Here is a 21,044-nt window from a genome sequence, read left to right on the forward strand (position 1 = left end):
AACTCTCTGCTCTTATTTTTTCTTTTCTTTTTCCGAAATTAAATTAAATGTCAGACTTAATGCAATATCACATTTTTCATGTTTTAAGAAGGGAACATTAAAGTTAATGTTTTCAGAAGGCAAATCAACTTTCTTGCACATCAAATTTTTTCAATTTCCATACAGGTATTAACTACACAGTGCACAATGTGGGAGAGCTAGTTACTATAAGAAGCTCATGCATGAGTAACTCTCCCACACTGCGTATGCATTTCAGCACGTATTTAGTCAGCCATATACCTAGGGCCTCTACTGAGCACAAATATATTGGAGAAGAAATTCCTGCAGTTGTTTGCTGACTGTGGATTTGTTATGGGCTTTAGAGGTCAGCCTGATACAGGGTGAGTGGGATGTGATAATGTTGGTTGTGTTCCTTTCCAATTCCCTGCTACAGTAGTCTGTTCCTGTAGCTGTGCTGATACAGCTGTTTACTGGACTGCTTTATAAACTGAGTCACTGAACTTACATAAAAAAACCCCAACAACACAACACTCCTTCCTGCCCCACACCCCCTGGCATCTTTTTTTTTTTCTTTTTTTTTTTTTTAGTTTTTCTTAACTTGGATCACTTTGAGGATCTGGTTTATAACATGGGCCTGCCAGTTGTTGTGTTCACACAATACTTTGGGTTAGTGTATTGAAGTGTGGGAACATACACTTGCGTTGGGAGTGGACATTTCCCTGCTGCCAGGGGAAAACATTGCACATAGCTTCACTTTGGACATGAGAACATGAAAGTGATCATCATGCAGTGGGATAAGGAACTTGTGGTACCTCTTATAATGCCAATTTGAGTGATTTGTTGTTGTAAATATTTATGCTTTTTAGCATCATACTTCTAATAAACCAAAACCAGAACCAGCAGAAGTCATTATCTGGTTTATAGGAGTAGAGTATCTTTCAATAAGTTTAGTGGGCAAGACTTAAGTTTCACACTGGAAACTATCTGTTATGAAAAGGTGCCAATTTTCGAGTCTGTTTTCAGAGTACAGCCACATGTTAAAACTGGTTTCAATAAAAAAATTAAAGAAATTGATTATTTTCCTTTTGGAGAAATGTTCAATTATCTTTTAAAACTCAGCAATAACAGAAAAGAATGGCCTACTGAAAATCTTGTAAACTTGCGTCTGATTTGGGGATGGGAGAGCAGGGGAGGAGAAGAACGATGCATACAAGTAATTTTAAAAATGTTTGAAAGAAAAATGTAGAATATCTTTTGAAGACACCATTACACAGAAGAGAATGCAGAAGAATGAATAATCCAGACTTGTTTCTGTTGAGGAGGACAAAAAACCCCAACAAACCATCAAGGAGTAGATATTAGTTCTAATAAAATATAGTAAAAATATGTGCCATCAGTAATATGAAATCCACTTAAACATAGGGTCTACATTTACCATGCCTAATCTTTACTGGATACTAATTTAAAGGCAAAAATAAAATTCTGCACAGCATGTAATGTTCCTTATTTGTTGTTCTGCTGAGCACTAAGATAAACTCAGATCAAAATATTCGGAGTAAATTGTATATTTAGAAGTGGTCTGCTTATGATGCATCACGTGCAGTTTTATGTGGGTGGGACTTGTGAAGTGATCTCTGTTTAGGGGCTACTAGTTTCTTCTGAAACTTGTATTACCAGAGTATCAGATTTGGTAACAAAGTTTTTTTGTTGTTGTTTGTTTTTCCCTTGTGCCTGGTCTGATGATGGTTTCAGATACCGTCCTTCAGTACCCTTTCCACTAAGGGACAGGTACATCAGTTTACAGGAGATTAAGGGTGTTCAGGATCACGACAGTTCCACGATTACCGGTTTAACAACTTACTACTGCACATCAGCTGAACAACAGAAGCTGTTTGTGTGTGCTTTTAGCCTGAAGAAAATGTAAAATGACTAAGTATAGGCCAGTTTGTAAGACTCATCACTTTACTTCGTATTTGCCACAGTCTTTGAGCACTTATATGATCAAATTACTATAGCTTAAATTCCAGTAATCTTCAGAGCCATACTGTCTTTGTATCTGAGCTGAGAGTCAAAATACTCCTAGGAATATTTTGATGCTTGTCAAGCTTTATCCTCAAGAGATGTATTGTGTGTATACGAACTGATGACTAAGCTAACAGTGTTCGTATGAGTTAGCAGCACTGTGATGTGTAAAGAACATAAAGCATGTTTTTTTGAAACTAGTTTCATTTTAGATACCTAACTTGGAATGTTTTTCAAGTTTCTAAAGCCTACCAATAAATTATACCTTTGAACACTAAAGAGCATCTCCTTTCCTTTATTGGATCAAAAGAGGTACCTTACTTTTCAAAGGGGTATATTCAGTTAAGTGAAAGTATATCTTGAAAAGAGGGAGTGCTGGGTAGGCTGGATCTAGGCAATTACAGCCCTATTGGTCATGATTAACACCTTGCATGTCACCGAGAGACCAACAGATAATTAATATAGGTCCAGTACCTCCCCAGTTGTGCACTCTACTGAAATGCAGGGCTCATTAAGAAGAGTTTATCCTGAATTAACAGCAATCACTGAATGGTTTTCAAATAGACTATTATGCTAGACAGTGCAGTGTGGTGATGACAGTGTGGGTAGTGATAGCAATTTTTCTGGCTGGAAGCAGTCACAATCTTCTAGCAGATGCAGGTAACTTAATAAAACTATTACTGCTGTACCACAGGTTAAATTCGGCATCCCTTAAGTTTGCAGGCTGGTTGTTGATAAAGGCCTTTTGTTTACTTTTATTTGTCTCTACTGACCACAATTGCCTGGTTATTAATTGAATACAGTTTTGAGTTCCTAGATGTATGTTTTAAGCCAGTGAGTTTTTTCCCCACCCACAGTTCTTTGTACACTATCCTCTTGCATCTCCACAATAACTGGACAGCCACTTCTTACAACTTTTTCATCTTGGTTTAGCTTCCAAAGTCTTTCCTGCAATACATGGCCACTTGCATGTTTGGTGCTGGAGACAGAATACTGGGCCATGTGAATATCCTTCTGAGCCGGTTTCTTGCTTAACTCTGCATGCTCCTAAAGAAGAATCAAGTTAGGTCAGACAATACCAATGCTATTGAAGATAAGTGATACTTCTTTTTCTTTTTCTTTTTTTTTTTTTTTTCCCCTTCTAGAGATCTCTTTTTTTGAGTGAATGAGTTTAAGTTGTTCTCTTACTGTCCCTAAAAAAGTAGAGCAATATTGCACTGATTTCTCTGTCAATAGCTGCAGTAGATTTTTTTTAATGAAAATAGTTCTGACTTTACATTAAAGTTTATAAATATCGTTGACAGCATCTTTAGAGCTGAAATCTGTGAATCTGTATTTCCTGTGACTTAAATATAACTTGCCAGAAACTCTCAGCAAAGTATCCTGATGCAGCACATAGTTTTTTAGACAGACTGTTAGGCCAAGTCTTCATTAAAACTGTACAGCTATCTTTCAAGCTGTTCATATAGTTTTATTTTTCTGAGCTGATATTGAATTCTGATACCCAAATGATCTCTGTAAGCTTAACATTTTGGACAGATTTGGCTGATGACAATTGATGCAGTTGCTCAAAAATGGATTTTTCTCTCCATATAATGTTAAATAACATGAAATGTTAAATTGTCATACTGCATAATTTTTCAGCACCATTCAAATGAAAATAGTCTTTGCACTGTGTTCTGATGCCTCAAATGGGCAAAAATGAAATCTTGTTTAGATGTTTTGACCTGTTAGGACTTCATAATCATCTTGCATACCACAACAACTCGTCATACCTGCCCCTGCAGCAAGTACATGTGTCTCAAAATTTTTTTAGCTGAAGGGTCAAGCGTTAAACCATATACCTCAGCTCTTTTATTACTTCTGTGAGTTTCTGTAGGTAGGGGATAATTTGTCAAGATATGACTTTTACAAATGAGGTACAGGTACATAATTTCTCATCAGGTAAAAGCAGGTTATGCAGTTACAGCCAAAATTGTCAGCTGTATTAATTTTTAGATGAAATACAGTTGTCAAAAAGGAGTAATTAACACTGTTGTCTGTAACTGCTGCTTTAAGTATTGGACCTGGCACTTAGAATCAGAGGTAAAATTCAGGAATGCTGATACAAAATGCTGCTTCTATGTCTTAAGAGTGCCAAGGCGTTTGAAGACTACGTGGTGCATCCCAGCTTGCAGAGCCACGCAGTTTCACTGGTGATTTTCTCCACTGGTTCATGGGTTATGCCCTTGTGAGAACGTTTTGGGAAGGGAGGAAGGAGAAAGGTTGAAAGACAGCGCTATATGTAGAGATCTTAAGGACAGGGTATCTCAACTGATGCTTTCAACTTTCTAATTGATGTGACAGTTTTAGTGTTTCTTTAACGATCTTTTATGTGAGAATTCTTGTAAACTATTTCCAGACAGCCCCTCCTGCCTTCAATATATGACGAGTAAGGTGCTAATTATTGAACCCTGAGGTGACAGGTTACAGTCCTGCTTGTTTCTGAGGGAATTAAAATATTTATCATGATCTTCGGCTCCCTCATCTTCCATATCCTCCACCAATGGGTGTTTGCTGGACTCAGCTTCATTTTGAAACCATTGTATTTCCACCATCATATTTCAGCTTACCATCACTTTTTATGTGGCCTTCGTGGACACCTAAAACCTTCTGTCCATAAACTCACTTTTTTGTTTGCTAATAGGTTTCAGGCAACTGCACTAATTCTTGAAAGCATGTTTCTTTACAGAAAGTGTTTTATGTAATAGAGCTATTGAGTGTCAAAAGCTATTGGCAGTTGGTGATCTTATTTCCCTGACACAGATATTATGAAAGCTTTAGGAGGAGATGGAGTTCTTTATTGGATCATCGTATAGAGCTTTAAAAATAAACGAGCCTTTTGTCTTTCTGCTCATCTCCATCATGGCTGCAGTGGCATAGCTACTAAATTCTGGAAGTTCTTGCAAATTCTGAAGTTGTATTCAGAGTCATTCAAGATAAAATGTTTTATAAAACTGGCTCATCCTAATGACTTCATGATTAAAACTGAATTAAGAAGAATCAGTTAATCCTGATGTGTGTTGAAACCACTCTTTATATGGTAATCCAAACTTTCACTTTTATTCTTTTATGCCAGCACAGTTCTAATAATATCAGGGGCTTGCTGACACTGCAGAGAAGTACTTAAATCCAAGCTGACATGAGTTTCATTACTAACCCTATTCATAGAAACATGTTTAAGTCTTACTGGGCAAGAATTTAATGTCGGACTAAACAGCCTTATAGTATACTGTTTGATTGTGTGCTGAAAGGGTACCAGTGGAGTACCACTGTGTTTTGCTATTGTACGTATTTTATACATTAGGCCTTAAGCAACCATCTGGTTACCTCTTTTGACCCTTTTTTTTTTTATTTTTTTTATTTGTGACAACAGCTTTGAGGATTTTAATAATGCGAGGGCACAACTAATATGTGGCTTAGCTGGAGGACAGACAGTGGCACACTTCTTGAATTTATATGCATTTTAAGACATGTCAGGTAACAGTAAATGATCTAATTTTTCCAGTGAAATAATCCTACTATGCATTCTTCATTTGCTTATACATGCCTGCCTGTCAGGAGAGTGAGTGTAGGAGGGAAGGGAAAAGAGGAGTGTGATCTTTCTACAGCCATATTTTATTGCGAATACAAGCTTCATTAATTTGCGCTTTAAATGAGTAAGCTTTGCATAAAAGAGCTGCTGACCAAAATCCTAAGTAAACAACTTTATGGGGAAACTTAATATTTTGCTCTCTGTCAGTTTTTAAATGTGTATTGAATAGTATGTATTTTTCTCTAATTTTTTTTCCGTAGCATAACTTTTGTGACTTTAGCTATTATGTCTATGCAAAGCAGAAACTGCCTGGTTTTGGGGGCACAATATTATGTGCACTGCAGAACAGATATGGTTACTGCATTGTCACTCCCCTTTCTATGTTTATTGTTAAGACTGAGAAACTGGGGGTTTTGCTTTGGTTGAAGGTGTGTTCCAAAGCCTCACACCTGGCTGATGGACATTTGATGCCCTACTAAAGGACTTCCTTTTCTGATTTGGCTTACTTGGACATGTGGCAGAAGGAAATCACACCATGTGCTTAACATGAGGAAAGTGTTAAGGGTTGCTGAATCTGGTAGCCTGTTAACAGCAAGGTGGCTGCAGCTCCATGTCCCTAAGCTCCAGCTGGTAGTGAGGCTGAGCATGTATTTCCAGTAGTTACATACACAATCACATGTATATAGCACATGTACGCGCAGCCAGCCACACAGATCAATGCAGACAGAAACGCTCAGCTGTTGTCTCAATTCTGTCTTGAGCTGGGCTGTCTTCCTAAAAAGTCTCTTGGATGTGTCTGTTCAACACTATCTTTTGCGTTGTGGTGCTAGACCTAGAACAGACCTTCCCAAATAATGTTTTAAGGCAAGCTGAATAAATAGAATTCATACTTCTTCGTTTAGGGATAAAATTCTTTACTATTCTCTCCCCTTGGTTATAAATGGTATTGTGAATTTCCAGGAGGTAGGTAGCAAAAGGAGTTGGCAGAGAAGGCAACTGCTGTTTCTGTATGCCTGTAGCTTTGGTTAAGGCAGAGAGAAAAATGGTGGCAGGACCATCAGAACCAGGAGAAGCAGATGTTGCACAGATATGGCAACTACTCTTTACTGAGGTATTCACATTCTTAGATTCCTGCCTTTTTGTTTTTGTTTTCTGAAGATACCTTGCTGCTATTTCCCTCTGTCCTCCAAGTGATGCTTAATTCACAGTTTGCTGGCATTTTCCAGCCTATGAATCTTTTTATAACATCTGTTTTTTTGCTATGGTCTTGCTGAATGGGAGATCCCAGAACTGTGTTTATAAAGAAAATTGGGTAGGCAGAAGGGTATGAGCCTTGTTAGAATGAAAAGGTACCTGAATAGAAATTTTAGCTGTTGTACACCAGCTTGTAGTTGCTAAAGAGAAATACATAAGGGAGAAACAGAACCAAGAATGAGCACAAGAGATAAAGATGAATCTACAATGTGGATCAAAAGGTATGAGGAGTGAATTAAAATTGCCCTGAGGCTGCAAAAGACTGTCTTGGACTATCAAATGCCAGTGTGTGTGGGAGGCAGAGAGTCTTGAACTTCTTCCAGAGAGAGACTGAGGTCTTATGGACTGAATCACAGATTTTCCCTGTCTTGGAATCTTTGTTCCTTCAGAAGGTGTTGGGCGTGGGGTGGGGGTGGTAAAAACCACTTGTTTCTGCTTATTTGGAAGAGAGACTTTTGGGCAAAGGCAGTGAAGAGGTTTGTAGCTTGGCTGTGTCAGCATGGTCTAAGTAAGAGCCAAGGAATGAATCAGAAACTCATGGAGGAGGTGATGGGGTGAGACAGAAGTGGGGTTGAGGCAGGAGTACATTATAGAAGAGATACTGATCAGTAATCCTGCACTTCAGAAGCATGTGATTCTGATTACTGTGGGAGGTGAATGGGAAGTCACTGAGGGATTTAAACAGGCATGTTTAATTTAAATGATAAAAAGAATAAACCACTTTTACTCAGCACTGCAGCTCTAAATATAACAGCTGTTCGTTTCCTGCATATTGTTTCTTTAATGTCTGATTTAGGAGAGCGTGTAGGCTGCCAGAGCCACGCATGAGCAAGGTGCCAAAAACTAATTAAGGTTGAAAGTCACAGTTACGCCAACGGTCTGTGCAAGGTGCACCCTCTTACAGACAAGTGTAGGATTAGAGAAGGGGTCAAAAGATGAGGTGCCAAAGCAAACAAATAAGAATATCAGATCACTAGGGCAAATAGGATTTTATAGACATATATGTAAAAATAATCCTTGCATACCCCTGGAGAAGAAACTTTGAAAGTGAGGTGGCTGAGACTGTATAAAAATGTTATATTCTCTAGCTGGCTATTCCTTGCAGTTTCAGCTCACGTTTTAGTAAATCAGTACAATGTCACTAGTGATCCTGAGCACTGGAGAGACTATCAAGGATTTTTTTTGTTAGTGTCAGGTAACATAAGGGTAGTTCAAACTTTCCGTATGTTTTAGAATTCTATTTGAGTTATGCGTAGCTCCTAAAAACCTCCTGTAATTCTTTGAGTGGTCCAGAAATAACCATATCAAAGGCTTTTGAAAGTCAAGTTAGTTATAGTCCCTCCTAAATTGTCACATGATGAGCAATAAATAGAGCAAAAATCCCTAGGGAGCTCAGGAACAAATAGGAATAAATAGTTGGTTTTCACTGTATCAAAATGGTTGTAATGTGTCACAAGCTTCCAAAGAATGACGGATTTTCTTTAGTTTTGAAAAGTAGGTAGCAAAAGATGTAGGTGATAAACTGATTTAAGGATTTTTTTTTTTTTTTTCAAGACCAGACAAAAATAGAAAATTCTACTGCTTTCTAGCTAAGCTAGATGTTGGGCTAGCATGATTGCAGACCAAATTTAATGTTGGAAAGTGTAAAGTAATGCATGGAAAGAAAAATTTGAATTACTCCTACGTATTGCTATGTTTTACATTAACAGCTTTTCCTAGAATAGAATAACATACTGTAGTCACCTTAGAAAAACTTCTGTTCATTGTGAAATAGTGGCTTTAAAAAGGAGTGTAAAAAATGGCACAGCAGCATCTGTATGTCCTTGTATAAATCTGTGTTCTCACCTGTAACACTCTGCTGGATGGTCTAAAATATGACAGGAATAGCATGCTTTGGGGAAGGGCTTAAAGGTGTTAGAGGCATGGAAAAGCTATCATTTAAGAGAGGCAGAGAATTCAGGCCTTTTTTAGGTTGACTGTGAGATGACTAAACAAGGACTCTATTTTTCTTCCAATATCTATTTGTTTCAAAGACTCCACATACCCTTTTTAAGGGTCAAAGAGCAAGTTATTTACTTATGCTGAAAGAAAAATAAGCTTTTCTTTAGGATACCTAGAGGAGTGCACAAAAGCATACATGTGCGTACATATTATTGTTGTTATTACACTTAAACAGTGGGTGCCAAATGAATAGAGCCTGTTGCTGCAAAACGCATGAGAGGAGCTGCCTAGGATGCAGAAGGTGAGCAGTGTGCTTTTTTTGCTGCGCTGGTTGGTTTGGAAATGATTACCTGTGAATCTTGGGTTACCATTAGATAGGCTGTGTTTCAAAGCAGGTATTTTCACCCTGTAAGGTTTACCTCCCTAATTAGGTGAGAGCATATGAGGTCCAGGTCTGGGTTGGGTTCACCTGTTCCATTTTCCTTGATCCTAGGTTTCCTCTTCCCCTTTTCCTTGGAAGGGGGGAAGACAGAGGAAGGGATGGTGCTGATGGAATCAGAGCAGTGCTGTGAAGCTTAATTTCAGTAAATACTGGGTTTAAGCACATATTGGGGAAGGGAGGAGGACATAATAGATCCTGTCTCAAGCCAGCTGCCAGACTTGCTTCCAGTGTGGCTGAGAGTGTGGAGGAGATCCCTGGCTGGTTGCAGCAGAGCTAGACAAAAACAGTTCTAAGGGCAAAATTTTTGCCATTTTTTTCCTCTTTATCTTCTACCCTTCTCCTACTCTTAAAAGAAGCCTGCATCCCTGACCCACCAACCAGAACCATAGCCACCACCACAATCTCTTACTGTCCCCTTTCAAACCTGGAAGACGAGGCTTTTGTCCTGTTGCAGGCTTAAATTTATTTACCTGCGAAGCACTGGACACTGCCACTTTTTCTCAAGTGAAGTTTGGTTTTAACTAAAAATGCTGTTCTAAAAGGTAAGATGTATCCTTGTGCTTCAAGAGAAAGCTATTCCTTATGTTTCAAGGAAACATTCTCTGTTGTGACTGATTTACTCCAGACTGTGGGGTTTCATGCACTCTGATAGCAGATGAAGGTGGATGTTCCTGGACTACCTGGGGTGAATAGACTATTGGTGTGGTCTAATATGTAGTTATCCCTGTATTTTCACTATTAGCATGACTTAAGGTTGGTCTTGGAACTGTTTGGAAGTGCTCAGCTTCTACACCAGAAGAGTGTTTGCCTTCTAAAAACAGGGTGGGAAGAACATGCAAATGGAAGAGCATGCAGAAGGAAACTCAGAGATTATTTTTTTCATGCAGTTGACTAGGGAAGCATGCATTGTTTTTTCTTGGAAGAAAGGGATTTTACCCATTATTTGAACAGACTTTTAGCTGAAAAACTGTAAAGTTCTAGGCTAGCCTGGAAAATATTTTTAACTGTTTTATGGGCTAGCTTGGATTGGGATTCCATTATGAGAGATATAGCAACAAGCTCTAAGTACGGTGTGGCCCAAAAGAATTTACAGACTTGAATAGACTATTTAAAAAAAAACCAAATAAAAAGGGGAAACAGAGATATGATGACCAATGAGTAAGTCAGAAGTAATCAGGACTGAGATCACAAGTTTTCTGATTTTAAAACCTGGTGCCTTCATCCTGCATCACTAGGATGTGGTTGCCCTTTAACTAGACATTAAATGAATGAGAACTTTTGTATGTAAACTGCCTTCTCAGACTGAACAGCTTGTGCAACTTTTCTGAGTCTGTGATCTTTAAAATCATCATGCTGCCAGGCTGTGTTAGAGACTCTTCTCTGTCAAGTCAGATGAAAGCAGCTACTTTCGTCTCAGCTATGACCTTTACTGTAGGCATCCATGTATCTATTTCTGTGTATGACCATAAAGCTACCTGTGGCAAAACCTGAAAGACAGCCCTTGCCAACTTTAAGCGCAGAGGTCATTTGCTCATTTTAAGTGTTCTATGCAAATGAAAGCATATGTGCCTGTCCACCTCCCTGTAAAATTCAAGGTGCTTATTATGAGTAAATTAAGCCACTTAAAGAAGAGACTCCATGTTTGACCTCTCTTACTGACACGTAGGTTCAGCAGTATGTTGCTACACATAAGATGAAATTTCTGGAAGCTGAATAAAGGCTATCTTGAAAATGTTTCTGTTTTCTGGATATTGGTCATGCTTTAAATCATGAAACGTATGTATTAAACCTGCATCTGAAAAAAATTTCAGATGGGAGGTTAGAGATGCCATTTGCTTTGGGGATTCTGTCCCTACATAGCTGAATTTTATAAGCACAACATCTAAATTAAAGTGATTATGAAATTTGTCACTAAGCCTAATGCCTTTTTTTTTTTTGAGGAGGTATTTCCCCTGTGACATCTCTAGGAGAATATAAGTATGGTCTGCTGTAGGAAACTGAATGATAAGTAAAAGATTGTCTCGATAAAATATAAAAACATAACTGTAATGCTAAAAGCTTGGAGTAATCAAATGTCTGAGTCCACTGAAGGGCCATTTATTGCACATTAGATGTTAATCTTGACACAGTTTTTTGTATTGAAGATAAGCACCATGCACACAAAGCATTTCTATTTCATGCTATTTCTGTTGTCCTTAGTTCTTGGGTTTGTATTACTATAAAACTCAGTAGTATGGATGCATCTTCTGTACTAGAGAATGGGATAATAGAGAAATAAGAGGTTCACAATCTACTACCCCAGATATGCTGCTATTTGTTTCCAGCACAGGCTTTAGGGTTTTACAAATGGTGTTTCAATCCCTCTCTTTAGGATTGCCAGAAAATATGCAGTTATACCAGGAGAACACGCCTTGTTTGTTACAAGTCAGTCTGTAATGTAGAAAACCCCCCCAACAAGCCAACAAACAATTCCTTCCTCAATGCCCTCCCTCTCAGTTCCCTGCAAGTTGTCTTTTATACTCTAGGAAACATAGCATGTGAACATTTTGATTCTTTTGTCAGCCTTTTATGCCTTTAGTTTTAAGGAATATTTAAAAAATGTTTCTATCACAGTAATCTTGGGCATAACCAAACTCAGTGTATCTGTCAGTGGGGTCTGGCACTGAGGGTGGTCTGGTACTGAAGGTGTCAGATGTTTTGGGTAAATCCTATAGCTGAAGTACACTAGCTAAAAGCATCAGCTGATACAGCAGTTCTTCACATGGGTCAGCCTTTACAGAAAGATCGAAGACCATGTAGTGTGAGTTATGTTATCCTGCCTACTTAATGTTTTCAGCTTCTTTTAATCCTTCTGCAGGGGAGCTTTGTATATTATTTGACTGGCTAGCACTTCAGCTCCCATAGTTAAAAGAATAAATTGTCCAGTATCTGAATGACACAGTATCAGCAAGTGGCTTTGTTCAGACTCTAGTTAGTCTTGTCTAAATTATCCTGCCCCTAAGAAAATATGAAGGTATTTTTATGCAGCTGAATAATCTTTTAAGCGCTGAATTACAGTATGATGGATTCCGAGCTTTCACTTTAGATGACTTACTATACATATGCTTAAATTCAGTGACCAAACTTCAAATCAAAACCCCTGTTTCTATCAAATCAAGATGTCTATGATTTTTTTTCACTCAAAGAAAAATCTAAAATTCTAACTAAAATTATTTTAGGTTTAAGAATGTTTCACTCCAAGTGAGACAATGCTTCATTTCTATTTCCAGTATCTTTTAACAGAAGAAGAGGATATGAAAGGCTAAGCTCATGACTGTTAACAAAAATAATCATCAGAATAGAAAATCAATCTGTCTCACTTGTGTGGAGGCTTAAGCCAAAATGCGCTGTTACGTGGTGGTTAGGGCACTGTTCTGGTAGAGAAGACGTAGGAGAACCCTCAAGCCAAACGACTGCATGGTTCTCCTTTGTAGACCAGATGGACACCATTAATTATAGTGTATTACTTGATTAAAGTGACCCTTCTGTTACTTCGCTTCATGAATCTTGTTTCTGCACTTCAGCAACCCCTAACTGCATCCCAAATCCCTCCCAAAACTTCCACACCTACTTCTTTCAAAAAAACCCAAGAAAACAACAAAAAACCCCACTTCCACCCCAAATTATGTAATTAGTAGTTCATTCAGAGTAATCTTCTAAGGTGGTATCTCTTCTAAAGCCAATTTTTGAGCAAATCAGTTACTTCATATAAATTGCATGTCACTAACTGAAGTGGACTCTTAAGTACAGATCATGATGCTGGTTAAAAAGCAAGTATGTAAACCAGTTACTTTTTCCTTACACTCCATTTTAATCTGTCACACTGCTTTCCAAGTTGGGAGCTGCTTAGTATGTTGTAGATCATGTCAGTCATTCAAAATATTACATTATCATGATTATTTGCTGCTTTTCAGCTGAAACGGTGCTCTGCCAATTTGTGTGTAGTACTAAGGGAATGTGAAGGAATAGGACTGTATCTTGATTAGCAGTCTGATTCCTTCCTCTGATACTATAAAACTGCCACCTGCACCTGACTTTTAATTGGTTGGGACTCATTAAGCTAAAGGATAAATTTATACATCCAAGTCTTTACTGTGTAACAGCCTATAAAGTCAAGGATGTTAAGATACTCAGAAGGAATATTTTATAAGATACATTGTACCATGTTCTAAACTTGCAGCTCATGCACATCTTTAAACCCAGTGCAGCATCTAGTTTGTGTATTTTAACACTGGAATAGTGCACTTAACTTGCACATGTTGTTCATATAGAAATGCTAGCAGGGTTGAATTTTCCAAAACTGGAACTTCTACACTTTATTCCATAGATGCAAGTGTTAAAATATTTGTATCTACTTTAGTGTGTTTGTATGCATACTCCCAAATAGCATAAGTTCAATGCAGTGCTGAATGATTTCACTAGAACTTAGACTACACTTCAGTTACAAACCACAGTTTTGATTACAGCACAGATGCATGTAGATGAGAATAAAAAAATAAGATAATTTGGATGATCTTTGACCATTATTTTCATCTTCCTTATGCCATGATAGTACAAACAGTAAATGAAGGAGTTTAGTTTGCTGAAATGGTTATTTAAACCTTAGAAATAAGAGGTTAAACTTTACTGTATTTCCTCAAGATTTGATTTATGACAGGCATTAACATAACTGCTGCTCTCTGAAATTGATTTCATTTTAATGTTGTAACTGAAAAGATGGAATATCTGTAATTAGCAAGGATGTAACTTGCTCTCCTGTGTGCTTCTACTTTGCATTGTACTGTGTTTGGATTCTCACACATCTGCTTTCCTAGGTTAGTCTCTTTCCTAATGTTACAGATTTGTTTTCTTTCCTCTCCATGTGATAATGAAGTTTTTCTATTTGAGACAGCATATTATTCAGTTCTCTTGGCATACACTGCTTTGATTTTTATTGGCTTATTTGCTTGCAAAATACTTTAAGGTTCTGAGAAATTTTGGTTTTGTTTTATGCTGTGGGATCTTGTTCCCAAAACCTGCAATAGGTTCTTTCATTATTTTCGTATTGGGATTATACTGATCTTAATGCGTTGTTGGTGGATACCAATTTGAATTTGGGCAAGAATTCATGACAGAAATCTTAAGGAAATTACGGGAAATTTAAAAATAGTGGAAATGAAAATATTGCCTTAAGCATCTTCATGCTGCAGGTAGCACAATGTGTTCTGGCTAGGAGAATCTGTCAGTACAAAGAGGAGTGCAAAGATGATAGCATGGATTGATATAAAATTACTGAATCAAATTGATTTAAATCAGCAGGCAGAAAGCTTTAATCAATTTAAATTTTACTTTGCATTGAGCTTTTTAAAAGCAGGTCCAGTTAAAGCAGGTTGAGGGGCCTGTCCACTCAATTTTTAGTATCTCCAAGCACAAAGATTCTGCAACTTCTTGAGGCAACCTGTTCCAGGTCTTAACCACGCTCATGGTTTAAAAAAAAAAACAACCCACAACTAACACAAAATAACAAAAACCAACCTAACTCCTTTTTTCCAATCAGATTTTCCTGTGTTCCTACTTGCCTCTTGTCCCACTGCTGTGCATCTTGAAGAACAGTCTGGCTCAGTCTTCTCTACCCTCCCGCTAGATAGTTGTGGACAGTAATAAGATCTCCCCTTTGTCTTCTCTTTTATGGCTGAACAAATTCAGTCTTCTTAGCCTCTCCTTGTAGTATCACATGCTCCAGCCCTCTGATCATCTTGGTGGCCCCTTCCACTGGACTTGTTCCTCCATTCTCAAGTAGCAGGACAGTTACTAAAAGCTTATGTGTTGCATAAAGTGGTACTGACTTGTCAGAGCAAGGGGCTGTGTGAAGGGGAGTGTAGCACTGAACTTTGTGAAGCAAATATGCTGTGAAGGGATGTCCGTTAGGTCATCTAGCAGCCTTTGGGTAGGATGAACTCCCTTGTCTGGTGTAGAGGCACTCCAGGGCAGCTTCTCTGACTAGCTGCTTCTAGATAGTCCATGAGGAGGGTTTAATGGTTGATATAAAATTTACTGATTTCATTGAAGACACTTGGTGCTGCATAGTCCTGTGTTTTGATTTAGCAGAGAGATACAGCAATATACTGAAATGACAATGCGAGCAAGGTACAGCAATTGCAATATATGTTTGGACCACCATGCAAAAGTGATTCGCATTACTGGTCTCTGTATGCCCACTATCAGGATGTTGGGCATCCCCAGTTCACCAGGAAGGAATATGTGGGCTAAAGCCATCTCGAGCCTATTTCTCTCTTCAGAGCTCCTTCTGTTGGTTGTTCAGGTTTTATATTTTATGTTGGGCTAAGCCGTGTATATAGCCCCCCCCCCTCCCCAGGTCTTGCTAGCTGAGGAAGACATTACACTCTGCTAATTATCTTGGAGAAGGCTGTTTACACAACCTATTGACTCATTGGTACAGCCATATATCTAAAACAAAGGTTACCCTCTAGTCCCTCTTATGTTAAGTTCAGAGTGCTTTATGCCACTTGGTGCTCATTCCTTACATTTCTTCCCTGAGTTCATCACCCTTGACCATGTCCTCTGAGCCTTCTTCCATTGTAGGGGTTTGTTGGTCGGTAACGCAGGCTGTCGCTCCGAGACTGTTGTAAACATGTTCCTTGTGAACTGATGGGTCACGTGTAACTGGAGAGGTGCTTGCCTGTACTGGCTGCTCCTCGCCTCAGAGTTCAATACATGTACGTTTTGGTCACATGAGGTAAATAAGTCCAGCTGCACAAGGGTGAATGGAGTCACCGATGCTGTCTGGAAAAAAAGAGGGTGAAAAGCTGTAGGGCCACAAGAGATGGCAGCAGCCTCAGATACAGGTTGATGATGTAGCTGGGTTATTTTGAAGGGCTTGAATCTACTCTAGTGAAAACAGGGACCCAAGTTTAGGGCCTTAAGTGGATCCTTCCTTACTATGCAGGTGACCCTGCAGGTGGATTTTAGAACAAATACTTGTACCTGGTCACAGTCCTTTTTGTCTCAGTGTGGTTGGAAAGGTGTATTTGGCATGGCAGGTGCACAGAGCTTTGGGAATAGGAGTGTCACTGCAGGAAGGAGAACCAGGAGGAGATAACCAGGGAGTAGTCTTCAAAGACTTCTAAGGGTTAAATGATCTGCTCTAGGAAATATAGCAGTCATTCCAAGATTCATCACCATGACTTTGACACAAAAAAGAGAATACGTAATTTCTTACTTGCCATCTGTAATAATAATCTGTTCAGTTTCTTTGATTATAAAAACAACAACCGCTGTGATGAGGATATGTTTTCACAGAATAAGCAATTGGAGATGATTCCCCCCCCCCCCCCCCCCGCATTTCTTGCAGTACAAAGTGGTATGCATATTAAAGTATTTTTGATCTTTAAAGGAAAGTTAGGATACCCTCTACTGGCTATTTTTGGAAATAAATCTGAGGACAGCCTACCAGTTTGGAGTCAGCAGTAGTTAAACTTAGTCTGTACAGCAATTTTAATGTAGTCTTTTTTTTTTTTTTTGTGGGTTTGAGAGGAGTTTAGGGTTTTTTCCCCCCTGCTATGTCGTTCTGTCCCTGGCTTCAGCAGAGTGAATCTGCCTGTGATGAAACTGTATTTTTAAATACAGGTTGTTACAGCTTTTAGGCTAACAGTTCTATAGGTACAAATGGAAATAGCTAGATGTTATCACAGCTTTTGTTGCCTAGTAACCAAAGCCCAATGTATAATTTCAATGGGATAAATCTGATGCACTTGCCTCTTTTCATTTTTAGTAGCTGAATACACATAAATATATTTATATTTAAATGTCTTATTGTGTGATAACTAAAATGTATTGAAATCTGTACCTTTACGAATTAAATTACAATGATTTAAGGACTGATGTAAATTTCCCCAAATGAATAGTGATCCTGTAGTTCTTGTAACATTGCTTTACTGTTCATGTGAGCGAGCAAATGTCTCAGTGTGCCTGTGCATACAAATCTTAAATTCTTTTTTGCATACTGTTCTCAAATTTCACCTTTCCATTTTGTTCACTGATTTGATGATTTACATATTTTTCTACTGAATCCATTTAAGCAGTCAAGGATTGTTCTCAGAGTTATTTGCTCAACTATACTGATAACATACCTAAAATTATCTAGGACTCTGAATTAGTTACTGAATTTTTAAGCAGGTGTGAAATGTTTGCTTCATTAGGACAAGTTGTGTAAATAGATACTTGTACTGGATTTCTAGCCTTGATTTTTGGTATGTAATTTCATGATCGTATCTTATCCTAGAATTCACTATCAAATAAGTTATCTACTCGCTGTTATAACTAATCATACTGTAGTTCTAGTAATGGAAATTGTATTACTAATATTATCTTCACGTTTTCATAAATGTATGCTAAAATAAAATGAGTCACTGTACTGTTTTAACCTTGTCATTAGTAACCTTTAAGCTTACTAAATTTGTTTTGAATTGTGTGACTTTGTGACACTTGTGCCTATTACATACAGATCTTATCCACTTATTTTGTTAGACTTATTTGATATTTTCATGGATTATCTAAGATTTAAACTAGTTTTTAGTTATTTTGCTTAGCAGCAGTCTGTGTATCTCAGTGCAAACGCATTTGTGTTTTTCCTTCATTTCTCTTTCATTAGCAGCTGATATTCAGAGCAAACTCTTGTTAAATGTATGATCTTTCCTTCTTACTGTCTACATTGATAGCCAAATATGTAAAACAGATGCTATAGTGGATTATTGCTTCAAATTAGAGATTAATACCATGAGGAACAGAAAGATGGCTTTCAAGCAGGCTTTCATATATGGCAAGCTCAAGGAAGAGGAACAGCCATAAATAGCAGAAGCGGGACCCAAAAATGAAATTTAAAGCAGACATTAGCTTTACAAGGTTGTATCACCTGAAGTCCTTTTTGTTTTAGTTGGGGTTGTAATTGTTAGTTTTATTTCAAGAAAAAAGTCTAAAGAGTAAACAATAACAGTAGCTCTTTAGAAGCCAAGTAGGTAGATGCTTACAGACATGATGGTAAATATTTGATTCTACAGACAGTTACTACGACTAAAACTTCTTCCAAAGAGCAATAAAGTAAAAGTATGTTCTGCAGCTTTCATGTAGTAAGTGTATGTAACACACCTGTGTAAGGTTTCTAAATCGTTTTATTTTGCTCTTCCAGCTCTCTTTTTATTCTTCCAGTTTTCTTCCTGTTTGACTCTCTTTAATTCTACCCAAGTAATTGTTTAAATTAAAAGCAAACATTAACAGGAGTAGTGCAGCCATTGTCTTTGGTGTGTTTTTTGCTTGCTTATTATTGATGCAGCCCTATAGTATATGTTTTCTCTATATGTAAGTGAACAGTTTCAAGATTTACATGTTAAAATCTTGCCTGTTGTCATCCACTGAAGATGCAAGCTAACATTAATATCAGACTTGAATGTTCTAAAATAGAAGTCTCATTAAAGTTACGGTTAAAGGCACAGAAAATGAAAACATTGTGAAGAAGAAATTGTAGATAGCAATATGGAATTTTGCTCAAAGGCACAATTATAGTTCACCTAAATCTCATGTTTAAGTTTTAGTGGGCAAATAAAGTGTATGTTATACAGTTTTTTAAATTCTTCTTTACTTTTTGCTTGCTTTGTGGAAGTTGAAGGACAAATATGTCATTTACACTATTACCTTACTGATACGGATTTTTAACGAGTTACAGAATATTTTATGTTCTTCAGGCTTTTAAATGCCTTAATTGTTGTTCTTCCAAGAAGGTCACAGACTTCTTTGGAAGCTGGAGTCCTTACTAGAATCAGTGGCATAAAAATGCTTATTATCGATGCTAAAAAGTGGTACAATGTCCAGTGCTTGCATGCAAACAAGATTTACATATTCTATCATGGTCTAGAAAACTTTGATTTAAAGAAATATCTAATGCCAAAGGTTTGGAAATGAGATGTAATTATGGAGCGCTGGGAACAGTAAGAACGGAACTTGTGAATGACTATTGGGAAGAGTTTACATGAAGTGTGAGAATTATCATTTATGGAATGATTTGCCAGTGAACACAGTGGTAGAGATGTTGCTTGTTATTTTAAATCTTAAATGGTATTTGCAGGGAGGTAAAGTCACGTTAATGTTGGGTTTTAAGTTCTTCAGTCACATAATGCTGAAATTTTCCTCTCTGTTTTAGTCTTAATTTTTTAATGGATTATTTTGTTTTGTTTATTAATATTGAGAATAGTCTTGTATAAGATCAGAAGTGAATTGGGATATTGATCACCTGTTGCTTCTTACAGGTACTGCTCCCAGCAGCTGGTCTCTTGCAACTGCAGGATGTGAAAAGGACTTGCTGTGAATTTTTGGAATCCCAGCTCCATCCTATCAACTGCTTGGGGATTCGTGCTTTTGCTGACATGCATGCATGCACAGATCTCTTGAACAAGGCCAACACATATGCAGGCAAGTTACCATTAGTGTAGCATATAGCTTGATATCTGTGCATGCGGGTACACACACATGGGTTCCATGCCCACCCAACCCCACCCAGAGGAAACCGAATTTGATCCAGGATATTGCAGACATGTATCTTCTGACAAAGAGTGCACCTGATATGAATGTCTAAGAGAAATGAAGTCTCCTGGCTGGAACATAGTTATAAGCACAAAGGGGCAGCATCTTCACAGCCTATCAGGGCCATACAGGGTCCAAGCAATTTGTAATCCAGAAAGAAGCTAGCTTGCTGTTTAAAATTTTGCACCATCACTTAGGGGAGGAAATCAGGAAAGAAGAATTAAAGTTCTGGCAACTGCCACAAGCCAAAGTCTGTAGGAAGTACATGGGGGAAGAAAGAAGACGAGGGCATGCAAGGGGGGCTATCTGTAGCCCCTGTACTGCACTGGCTAAGAAGCAAGAAACATACCATGAGTATTGTGTTATCAACTTGTCTTCTGAAAACACTACTCATCTAGCCCAAGACTTGAAATTTCCTACTATATAGGGTACCTGTAGTCTCATTCTTCTACCTTGACACCAAGGAGATAGAGGTGCATCTTCTAACTAACGGTATAGCTCAACCAACAAAATTTTACTTTCCTTGTAAAGAGCACTTGCCATTGGATTGTTTCACATTTTTTTCTGAAAAAACATGTTCATGCAATTCTTAATTTTATTACTAAAAGTACATTGTCATGGTCATCTTAAAGACTGTTATTCATATCTGTAAGAGGACTGGATCATGTCAAATCTTGACATTTTTGAAAATTAGGTTCTTGTTTTGATTGCTGTTGTGAATGAAAAAGCAATTCTGATTCTGTGATGAAGTAACAGTAGTGTTGTATGGGGGGGACAAGGGAGAACAATTATTCCTTTTTTCTTGATGCTGGTGAGGCCTCAGATAGAAGAATGCTGAATCGATAGATGCCAACAGGCTGAAGTGAATCCAAGGAAGTCTAACATGAACATATTAAGAAAACAGACTGACCTATGACAAAGACTGAGAGAAGAGAGTCCTTTCAGTCAAGAAACTAAAAGGCTAGGAGGATGAGAAGGAATGCAAATCTTCCTGTGTGTAAAAATGACTAAGAATGAGTAAGCTTAACTTGTGAGGTATTTTTAAAGTCGTTTCAGATATTAAGGAAAGATCTAACTAACACAGGTCAGGCAAGCTGTCTGTGGAAGTTACGGACTTTCCACTGTTAGGCAGCTGTAAAAAACCAGGTAAGACTAACTTCTGATTTAGGTTGATCTAAATCATGTCTGTGTGCAAAAACA

General features: G+C 37.9%; 1 protein-coding gene across 5 annotated transcripts in view; it reads left to right on the top strand.

Annotated features, from left to right (window-relative positions):
• The window catches only part of KLHL2 (kelch like family member 2), a 58,916-nt gene that overhangs the window by 15,595 nt on the left and 22,277 nt on the right, over positions 1 to 21,044 (top strand). For all 5 annotated transcript variants that reach the window (XM_052778638.1, XM_052778654.1, XM_052778630.1 and 2 more), the window contains one exon: positions 19,571 to 19,733. In XM_052778638.1, the coding sequence (XP_052634598.1) occupies positions 19,571 to 19,733 (163 nt within the window). The remainder of the gene's footprint in view (positions 1 to 19,570; positions 19,734 to 21,044) is intronic.

Source organism: Harpia harpyja, chromosome 2, assembly GCF_026419915.1.
Source record: "Harpia harpyja isolate bHarHar1 chromosome 2, bHarHar1 primary haplotype, whole genome shotgun sequence".
NCBI lineage: Eukaryota > Metazoa > Chordata > Aves > Accipitriformes > Accipitridae > Harpia > Harpia harpyja.